This window comes from Calypte anna, chromosome 1 (assembly GCF_003957555.1).
Source record: "Calypte anna isolate BGI_N300 chromosome 1, bCalAnn1_v1.p, whole genome shotgun sequence".
Classification (NCBI taxonomy): domain Eukaryota; kingdom Metazoa; phylum Chordata; class Aves; order Apodiformes; family Trochilidae; genus Calypte; species Calypte anna.
In genome coordinates, this window is record NC_044244.1 from 53272 (window position 1) to 63424 (window position 10153).

The following is a 10153-nucleotide window of genomic DNA, read 5'->3' on the forward strand; positions in this document are numbered from 1 at the left end:
CTACAGCACAACAAAAAGACCTCATCAGAGCACAAGGAACTCTGTGGCTCACTCAGCTCCATCCTGAAGGTCTCCCGACTCGTTTTCCACTCGGAGGGATCCGCTTCCCTCTCCACACGGATGTTCTCCACCAGCAGGTACATGACACTGAGCAGCACCCTGCAGCAGACAGTGGGGCAGGCAGGTGACACTGCCAGCCAGAGGCCACTCTGTCCCCAAAAGCCTCCACCCAAGATGCCAGGGGGGAGCTGAGGCTCTACCTGAGCTCTGTGCTGTCAGCCAGGGAGATGGCTGGCTTCCTCAGGGCACTGCTGCAGGCCTGGCTGTTGCTGGGGACAAAGGGGACAAACTCAGCACCAGAGAGCAGGCAGGGGATGCTCCTCACCCCCACCCTCCAACCTCCATCAGCAGGTGGTGGAAAAACCAGAGTGGGGGAGATGCTGTGGCTGTGACACCTCCCTGGTCCTCTGTAGGAGGAGGGAGGAGAAAGGAGAGGGTGAAAAGGATGAGGAGAGGGATGAAGGAGGGTGAGGAGGACAGGGGGAAAAGGTGAAGGCAAGGAGAAAGAATGAGATGAAGAAGAGGACAAGGAAAAGGGGAGGGCAGTGGAGGTCCTCTCACTCAATCTCCATGTTGAGGAGCTCCAGGAAGGCTGTGAAGGTTCCCAGCTGATAGAGGAGGAAGCTGTTGTGTCGAGACCAGTACAGGACATCACCTTCATTATCACAGTCCCCAAAGACACCTGGGCAGACCCAGAGGGAGGTGCTGGTTAGGGAGGAATCGCCTTTCAACCCCACTGGACATCCTGGAGCATCCCAGGAAGGAGCTTCACTCCATGGCACAGCACCAGAAGGTTTCTCCCCAGCCCCCCATGCTGAAGCCAGGCCCAGATCCATGCCCACACCCGGGCAGGGTTGATGTGGCCCTTACCCTGTGCCAGGTAGAGGATGGCCCGTGCTACTTTGAGCCTCCTGTCCCTGTTGACCACCTCCAGCCCATCCAGCAGGTGCATGATGTAGGCTTTCTGCTGAGCCCCAGCCAGCTCCAGCCACCTCCTGCCCTGCACTGGAGAGATGAAAACCAGACAGATGCTTCCCTCAAAGGGGTCCCACCCTGACCCAGGGGTGCTGAGCCCAGAGCTGGTACCTTGAGTGTGAAAATCCTCCTCGAAGCATCTCCTGTTGGTGCTGAGCTCGGGCTCCTCGGTGTAGCTGTACAGCTCTGATGGAGAAAGGGGTCAGCAGGGACCCAGTTCCACCCTCCTCCTCGTTGCCAGATTCCCTGTGGGACCCCAAAATTCCCCTACACAACCGAGGAGCCGTGGGGCAGAGACCTCAACTTCTCCCTGAGGTCCCAAGGGCATCTTGGAGCCACCCAGGGCCACCAAATCCATCATTTTCATCCCTGTGCTCCCACATCCACGGTGCTGGAGCTCTATTTGTAATTTAAGAGGTGGGAGGAGTTTTTTTTTCAGGACCTTTGGTAATTTTTTGTCCCAGTTAAACCAGTTTGCAGAGGGAGGGATGGCAGGAGCACCCAGGCAAGACCCTCACTGACTTCACACCCAAGAGCTCAGATGTTTAGGGACCTGCAAACAGGGGCTGGACCCAGAGGGACACCACATGCCTGCTCCTACCTAACCCCTCCTTGTCCCTATACAATTCCTATAGGTCCTGCAGTGCTGAGCAGCACTGAAAGGGCCCTGTGAGGGAGCAGGAAGGATCACTTGAAGAAAAAAACATGCTTTAGCCCAGCCAGCTCCTGCAGCTGAGCCACGCAGAGCTAAAAATAAGCCCTTTGCTGGTTGAGATCCTCTGGGGACAACAAAGTCCACGGGGCAGAAGCAGCCAGAGGCCGGGGCCCAGGCCTGGCCCCATGGTGACACCCACTAAAAGGTGACACTGCCCAGCCCAGGCTGTGCCACTGGGCATGACATTTGTCCTCCCACTGCTGTCATCACACCCCAGATAATTCAGAGCACGGGGTCACCCCTGTGTCCTCACACCTCCCTGGGGAGCAAGCAGCTCTCTATTAATAAACCCCTACAGCCCCAGGGATGATCCCACCCGGTATCCATCCCCCCTCCCATTGGCCCCATTATTTCCTGAGGTCTAATTTAATTTTTTTTGGTGTTGTTTTTTCCCCTCCCTCTCTCTGAACAGCAGCAGAGCTTCACCTGCTAACTCGGAGCCGTGGTTGTCGGTGTCTCCGTACTCGAACTCCAGGTTGGGACAATCCAAGGAGCCCTGCAGGGAGCAGGATGGGGTCAGGAGGCTGGAGGAGGGGGACAGGGATATTTTGGGAGGCAGGACAGCTGCCAAGCACCCTCAGCCCATCCATGAATCCATGAAAAGCTCCTCCAGCAGCAGCTTCTGCATGGATGGTCTTGACAAGGGGCTGGAGAGGGGATGTCTGCTTAAAATAGGGTGGAAATTTGGAAGGTGAGTGCTAAAAAAAATAAAATAAAATATAAAAATGACATTTCTCAAATCCCAGGGAAAGCAGAGGCAGGACCCAAAGTACCAGGGTACATTTGATGGATTTCAGAGCCCTGCATAAGCTTAAAAACAAAAGTCTTGGGGGCTGGTTTGAAGCAAAGGATGGCAAATCCAACACCACCTCCCCCCCCGGGCATCTCGGATTCAGGTTTCCGAGCCGGGTTTTGCTTTTCCCGAGCCCTCAGGGTTGCGGATTTCCCTTTCTCCTCCTCCCCTGTGGATGAGGAACTGGAGCATGAAACTTCCCCGGAGGATTTTCAGAGGGATAGGAGCAGGGAACCGCAGCCAGATTGACCCAGTGCCGGCACCGAGCTGCCCCGGGGCAGGGGGGGGGGGGGGAAAGAAAGAGGAAAAAAAAACCAGATGAATGGAGAAATCAGCTCCAATTAACATAATTCCTCATGCGGAATCCCCGCATCCCTTCCCTCGGCAGCCGGTGATGGAACCGATGCGCGTTGTCACGATTAATACCGATGATCCCAAAGGATGCTGAGAAGCTCCGGGGCTGAGCCTGACTTGGTCCTAAATGCTGATTATTTTCACCCAATTTTTTGGCAGTCAAGCCGAGGGTGGGGGGATGGGGTGGGTGCTAAAGCTGATGAGGAATTGGGTGAAACGCGTGCTCTGCTAAGCTGCTTGGTGAGGCTGAGCTGCTGGGAATGAAATGCAGACCCCAAATTCACGGGCAGACCCCAAAATGCACGGGCAGGGATTGGGGGAGGTGGGGGGGACACACACAACACACACCGTGTCCCAGTCAAGAGGGACATTTTTGGGTCAGCTCCTCAGGGAGCGTCTCAACCTGCAGCTCTCAACCTCCCCCTCTGTTCAGAGGGAGAGGGGGGGTCCTTGGGTGGCTTTAGGGGGGCTGGGGACAGCAGTTTAGTGGGCAGGAGGGGTGAGGAGTGGCCCCCAGACCCTGGTGAAGGGGAGGAGGTTAAGGAGTAGCCAGGTGGGTGTTGGGGACCCCCCCCCCCACACACACAACTCCCCTGCTGGCAGCTCTTGGGTCTCTGCAGACCCCCACTCCAGATGGAGAAACCCCCACCGTGGCAGGACCCCACAAACCCCCATGGCAGGGGTACACCCCTAAAACTGAACCCCTCCCCCCTCATCTTTCATCGAGCTCTTTCCAACAACAGCCCCACAGGAACCCACAAACCTCTGCGACAGAGACCCCCAACTTCTGAGGCAGGGACACCCCCAAATCCCGGGTCAGGGAACCCCAAATCCCGGGTCAGGGAACCCCCCACAACACCCAGGGTGTGGACCTCCTGCTCCTGGGGTAGGGACCCTTCCAGCTCCCGAGGCGGAGATCCCCCACCCCAGGGCACGGACCCCCAAATCCCGGGGCAGAGACCCCCCCACCCCAGGGTAGGGACCCCCAAATCCCGGGGCAGGGACCCCCCCCTCCGGGGTAGGGACCCCCAAATCCCGGGGCAGGAACCCCCCCTTCTCCCACAGCAGGGACCCCATCCCCAACTCCCAGTGCGGGGACCCCCAACTCCTGGGGCTGGAGCCCCCCACCCCAGGGGAAGCCCCCATCTCCCGGGGCAGGGAGCCCCCAGTTCCCGGGACAGAGAACCCCCCCCTCGACTCCAGCAGAAAGTACCCCCCAACCCCGTGCCAGGGCCCCCCCAAAAGCCCTCCTTAGGTCCCCCCACTCCCGAGACAGCTTCCCCCAAACCCCATCTGCGGTGTCCCCTACCCCCGAGCTCCAGAAGCAGCCCCCGGGAAGGGGAGGTGGTGGAGCTGGGGGGTGGGATGGGGGTGATCTCAGAGCCCCCCACCCTTACCTCCGACTCTTTCCGCTGGCTCCTAAAGAACTCCCGGCTCTTGGGCTGCGCCGGGGGCGGGGGCTGTGCCGGACGAGCCCTGCCCGGGACGGGGGTCGGGGTGGGGGGGGTCGGGATGGGGGGGGTCAGGGTGGGGGTCGGGGTCTCTCCCGCCGCCGCCTCCTCCATGCGCCGCGTCCCCTCTGCAGCGCCGGCACGTGGGGAAGCGGACACGTGCCCCGCCCCGGACACGCCCCCTCCCCTCCCATTGGTTGGATCGCCCGGTAGGCGGAGACTCAGGACACCCCCGATTCCCCCCCCCGCCCCGAGATACCGCGTCACCCCAAAACCTGTGTGTGTGTCCCCCAAGTTCCCCCCCCCCCGTCACCCTCGGGGCACCCCGAATCCCGTCACAGCCCCCACCCCAGGGTCCCCCCGAGCCCCCCCTCCCCCCTTCCGCATCGCCGGAACCCCCACCCTCCCCCTTTCCTCGGTGCCTTTCTAGCCCCGCCCCCCAGCCAATAGCAGAGAGGGGGTGAGTCCTGAGTCTCCGCCTACCGGGCGAACCGACCAATGGGAGCGGAGGGGGCGTGTCCGGGGCGGCAGAGGGAACGCGGCGCATGGAGGCGGCGGCGGCGGCGGGAGAGACCCCGTCCCCATCCCCGACCCCGTCCCCGACTCCGACCCCGACCCCGTCCCCGACTCCGACTCCGACTCCGACTCCGACCCCGACCCCGACCCCGACTCCGACTCCGACCCCGACTCCGACTCCGACTCCGACCCCGATCCCGACCCCGACCCCGACCCCGACCCCGACTCCGACTCCGACTCCGACCCCGTCCCCGACTCCGACCCCGTCCCCGACTCCGACCCCCGTCCCGGGCAGGGCTCGTCCGGCACAGCCCCCGCCCCCGGCGCAGCCCAAGAGCCGGGAGCTCTTTAGGAGCCAGCGGGAAGAGTCGGGGGTAAGGGCGGGGGGCTCTGAGATCACCCCCATCCCACCCCCCAGCTCCATCACCTCCCCTTCCCGAGGGCTGCTTCTGGAGCTCGGGGGTAGGGGACGCCGCAGGTGGGGTTTGGGGGAAGCTGTCTCGGGAGTGGGGGGACCTAAGGAGGGCTTCTGGGGGGTCCTGGCACGGGAGTCGAGCGGGGGGGAGGTGGGGTGAGAGGTGTCTCTGCCCCGGGGACTGGGGGCTCCCTGCCCCGGGAGATGGGGGCTTCCCCTGGGGCGGGGGGCCCCAGCGCCCTGGGAGTTGGGGGGTGGGGTCCCTGCCCTGGTGAAGCCCCAAAGAGGCCAAGCAAAACTGTTTAGAGACTGAGTTTTGAGTCTTTAAACAGCAAAGGTCTTTATGTTCGGATCCGGGGAGCTCCCAGCTCACGCTGGACGAAGAGTTCCAAGGGTTAAGGGCAAGGGTGAGGGTATTTAGACCTTAAAAGGGGAGGTTACGTCCTCCTTACGTACCTCTTCATAAGATAGCAACATGTAATCTTAAGATAATAAGATAGCATCTTAATCTTAAGATAAGAAGATAGCAACATGTAATAAGAGGCCGAGTCTGGGCAGAGTCGTCTTTTTGGGGCTATGTCTCGGGGTCTTTGGGGGCCTTCAGATGAAGTCACGAAGTCGGGGTCGAGCTTTGGACCTTTCTTGCTTTCGATGACTTCATCCTCTCGTTCTAGAGCATCATTGGAGCCTCGCCAGAACGTTCCCCTTCTCTGGAGGTTCTGGCAGCCTCCTCCTGCAGTCCTCCCCGTGCAGGTGTTTGCACTCCCCCCAGGGCCCAGCTCGCCTTGGCCCTGCCGAGACTTCGTCTTCTGCCGACCTCCGAGACAGAAGTGAATCCCGTTAGGGTCTGGACACGTCTCCGCTGCTTTGGTCACTTGTTTCTCCACGTAACCCTGCATTCTACTGGTTCTGAATACAAAGTCATTTACCATCTCTTCCGAGTTTTCATTCTCTATCATAAAGTGAATTCACACAACCAGCTCAGCCCGATCTCCTCTCCTTCCAGGAGTTAATCCTGTCAGCATCTTTTTCTCTTTCCCCCGGGGCGGGGGGGTCTCCGCCTCGGGAGTCGGGAGGGTCCCAGCCCCAGGAGCAGGAGGTCCACACCCTGGGTATTGTGGGGGGGTTCCTGACCAGGGATTTGGGGTTCCCTGACCCGAGATTTGGGTGGGTCCCTGCATCAGAAGTTGGGGGTCTCTGTCGCAGAGGTTTGTGGGTTCCTGTGGGGCTGTTGTTGGAAAGAGCTCGATGAAAGATGAGGGGGGGGAGGGGTTCAGTTTTAGGGGTGTACCCCTGCCGTGGGGGTTTGTGGGGTCCTGCCACGGTGGGGGTTTCTCCATCTGGAGTGGGGGTCTGCAGAGACCCAAGAGCTGCCAGCAGGGGAGTTGTGGGGGGGGAGGGTCCCTGTCACCGAGGAGTGTGGGGTCCTGCGGGGCTGCTGTTGGAAGGAGCTCGGGGAAAGATGAGGGGGCTGAGTTTTCGGGGCGTCCCCCGGCCGTGTTTCCATTCCCCCCCATGCCATGCCATCCCCCTGGCTTACTCCAAGTGCCTGCTGGCAGGAGGGGCAGGGCTTCCCCGGCTCCTTCTGGCTTTCTGTCGAAAGGGTGGGACTCCAGCAGCCAGTCTCCTAGCAGGCTGTCGCTACTCCTTGTCGGTCTCTCCCCATCGCTACTCCCGGCTCTCTGCCCCCGGGCGCGGCGAGTCCTTCACCCCCGGCAAGTGGCATCGCCCCCGGAGGCCACGCTGTCTGTCCTCCGGTGCCGCCAGCGGGCTTGAAGCCGCTGTGCAGCCCGAGGCCTGGAGAGCTATGGGCATCTCGGGGTTCCTCCTCTTCAGGGCTTCCCTGAGGGCGGCGGACACAGCCGGCGTCTCCACGTGTCAGGGTTTAACACTGGCCCGGCAATTAAACCGAGTGCCAGAGGCTCCCTATTCCTCTCTCTCTCCTCCCTGATAAAGAAAGGCGAGAGAATAAGGGAGAGAGACTGATGGGTTGGGAACTAAACTACACAGCTTTAATGAAACAGGAACGATAAATAGGAAAAATGACTAAATCTGTACAAATCTACAGGAAAATTGATCCCAGGTTCCTCCCCCCTTTCCCCCAAGAACTCTCCCATCCCCACTGAGGCTGCAATGTCCCGTCCCTGTTCTGCCGTGTCCCGTTCCTGTGCCGTGTCCCGTTCCTGTGCCGTGTCCCGTCCCTGTTCTGCCGTGTCCCGTCCCTGTTCTGCCGTGTCCCGTTCCTGTGCCGTGTCCCGTTCCTGTGCCGTGTCCCGTCCCTGTTCTGCCGTGTTCCGTCCCTGTCCTGCCCTGTCCCGTTCCTGTCCTGCCCTGTCCCTTTCCTGTGCCGTGTCCCGTTCCTGTGCCGTGTCCCGTTCCTGTCCTGCCCTGTCCCGTTCCTGTGCCGTGTCCCGTTCCTGTGCCGTGTCCCGTTCCTGTCCTGCCGTGTCCCGTCCCTGTTCTGCCGTGTCCCGTTCCTGTGCCGTGTCCCGTTCCTGTCCTGTCTCGTCCCGTTCCTGTGCCGTGTCCCGTTCCTGTGCCGTGTCCCGTTCCTGTCCTGCCGTGTCCCGTCCCTGTTCTGCCGTGTCCCGTTCCTGTGCCGTGTCCCGTTCCTGTCCTGCCCTGTCCCGTTCCTGTGCCGTGTCCCGTTCCTGTGCCGTGTCCCGTTCCTGTCCTGCCGTGTCCCGTCCCTGTTCTGCCGTGTCCCTTTCCTGTGCCGTGTCCCGTTCCTGTGCCGTATCCCTTTCCTTTCCTGTTTGCCCGCTCCTGCTCGCCGCGCTCCCCGCCCTCCCTGAAATCCCTCGGGGCCAAGGCTGGGGGCTGCCCCTGCTCAGCTGATTGATGACCCTCCCCGGGGACCCTCCGCCACTAAATGGCTGCAGCACCACGCTCCCGGGAGCCCTTGGAATTCTCTCTCCAAAGCCGAAATCAGCCGCTTAAATCCTGGGGGGGCTGGAAACCCCCTCCCCGATCCGCTCTCCCCCAAAATGAGGTGGGGGGGAACGACGACACACGATTGGTTTTGGGGGTGACCACGCAGGGAAGCGGCATCGACCTCCCCCTCCTAAGGGAATCACCCTCCCTCCCGGCCCCAAAACTCCCCTCCCGACCCCCCGAATTCCCCATTTCGGCCCTAAAAATTCCCCCCCTCCCCAAAACTTCCCCCCCCCCTGCTCCTGCCAGAGCCGCAGCTGAGTTTTCCGACATTTTAGTTGCGTTTTGATCACAGAGTCTTTATTGCTGATCTAATACAATCACTCAGACACGAATATTTAGGACGTCCTTTCGAAAACGTTATTTTGCCAAGTTTTTTTTCTTTGTTTGTTTCCTCGCCGCGGGCGGATGACGGATTTTTTTTTGCCTCATGAGCTCTGAAGTTCAGAACCGGGTTCGTTTCCTTAGACTTTATGTTGCTGCTGTTACCTAAAGCTTTTAGTTTATTTTTTTTTTTCTTCCTAATTCTTTAAAAACGCGTTACGTAAGGAAAAAAAAAAAAAACAACACCCCAAAACAACCCTTTACACGTTTAATTTAGAGACGATCGTAGAGTACGATTCCAGATCGATTAGGGGAGGGGGGAAAGAAGGAAAAAAAAAAAAAAAGCCAAGCGAGCCAAAAAGCTTCCGGGAAAAGCAGAACGAGGCGGAGAAGAGCTTGAAAAATCGAGGTGAGGGAAAAAAAAAAAAGTCGGATGGGATTCGATTCTGATTCTTTTTTTTTTTATTATTAATTTTATTTTTTTTTCTCCTATCTACGCGGAAAAGGGGCTTAAAATTCGGCAGGAGGGAAGCCACGGACGAGGAGGACAGCGCCGGCTCCACAAGCCACGGACAGCGGAGGGGAAGCGGCTGCGGGGACGGGGAGGGAATCGGGAATATCCCCCCGGGGGCAGAAGCGGCTGCTGCGGCGGCGGCCGGGGACTCCTCTGGGTTTTTTTTTCCCAAAAGAAAGAGAAAAAAAAAAAAGAAAAACGAAAAAAGAAAGAAAAAAGAAAAAAAAAAAGCTGCTTTGCTCAACGTGAGCCTGGTTTCACCTCGACCCAGAGCAGGATCAGAGCCCGGCAGAAACTCGGAGGTTTGCTGGGTGATGCTGGGGAGAGACCCCAACGGGAGGCTCCAGGTAACTCGGGGAACTCTTCCCCCCCCAGAAAAAAAAAACCAAAACAAAAACACCTCAGGATCCGGGGGAAAATTCGTGAGCGACCAGAGATCATCTCGAGTCTGCGGCTGCCGATCGGTCCACGACGAAGTCCACTCAAAGCCCTAAGGGGTCTCCTCCAAAAAAATCTCCCCAGAGCCCCGAAGGTCCGCAAAATCTCCTGAAAGCCCTCAAAAATCTCCCCAAAGAGGTCTCAACAAAGCCTCCCCAAAGCCCCGAGGGCTCCCAGAATCTTCTCAAAGCCTCCCCAAAGCTCCGAGGTCTCCCCAAAGTCTCTTCGAAGCCCCACGGCCTCCTCAAAGTCTCCTTCAAACCCCGAGGGCTCCCCGCCAGATTTCCTTCAAGGCCCTAAGGTCTCCTCAAAGCCCCAGCACGCTCTCCCGAAGACTTCCTCACAGCCCTAAGGCCTTCCCAAGGTCTTCCTTCCAGGTTTTCGAGGAATCGGAAGGAGGAGGAATCAGGAATCTCGCTGCTCGCTCCAAAGCCCAGTCCCTTGCGGTCAGCGAGGACTTCAGACCCCGGGAAGGACTCGGCCGCCGAGACCGCGATTCCAGGTGTTTTGGTGTGTTTCTTTTTCCCCCTTTCTTGCGCCCGAAGCAGCCGCCCCAGGAGAGTTTTCCGACGGCGGCGGCGAAGAAGTCCGGGAGGGCAAAGCGAGAATCTGGAGCTGCTGAGGGACCGGGGCACCAACGCGGCAGCCACGGGGCCCCTCGAGG

At 59.5% G+C, this 10153-nt stretch overlaps 1 protein-coding gene across 1 annotated transcript in view; it reads right to left on the minus strand.

The window, feature by feature from the left end:
* The window catches only part of LOC103529812 (striatin-interacting protein 2), a 38410-nt gene extending 33948 nt beyond the window's left edge, over window positions 1-4462 (minus strand). Inside the window, exons 1-7 of the mRNA XM_030463213.1 lie at window positions 4295-4462; window positions 2177-2246; window positions 1147-1221; window positions 931-1065; window positions 622-742; window positions 261-329; window positions 53-159 (exon numbers count right to left, since the gene is read on the minus strand). Coding sequence (XP_030319073.1) covers window positions 53-159; window positions 261-329; window positions 622-742; window positions 931-1065; window positions 1147-1221; window positions 2177-2246; window positions 4295-4462 — 745 coding nt within the window. The remainder of the gene's footprint in view (window positions 1-52; window positions 160-260; window positions 330-621; window positions 743-930; window positions 1066-1146; window positions 1222-2176; window positions 2247-4294) is intronic.
* Between the last annotated feature and the right edge of the window lie 5691 nt (window positions 4463-10153).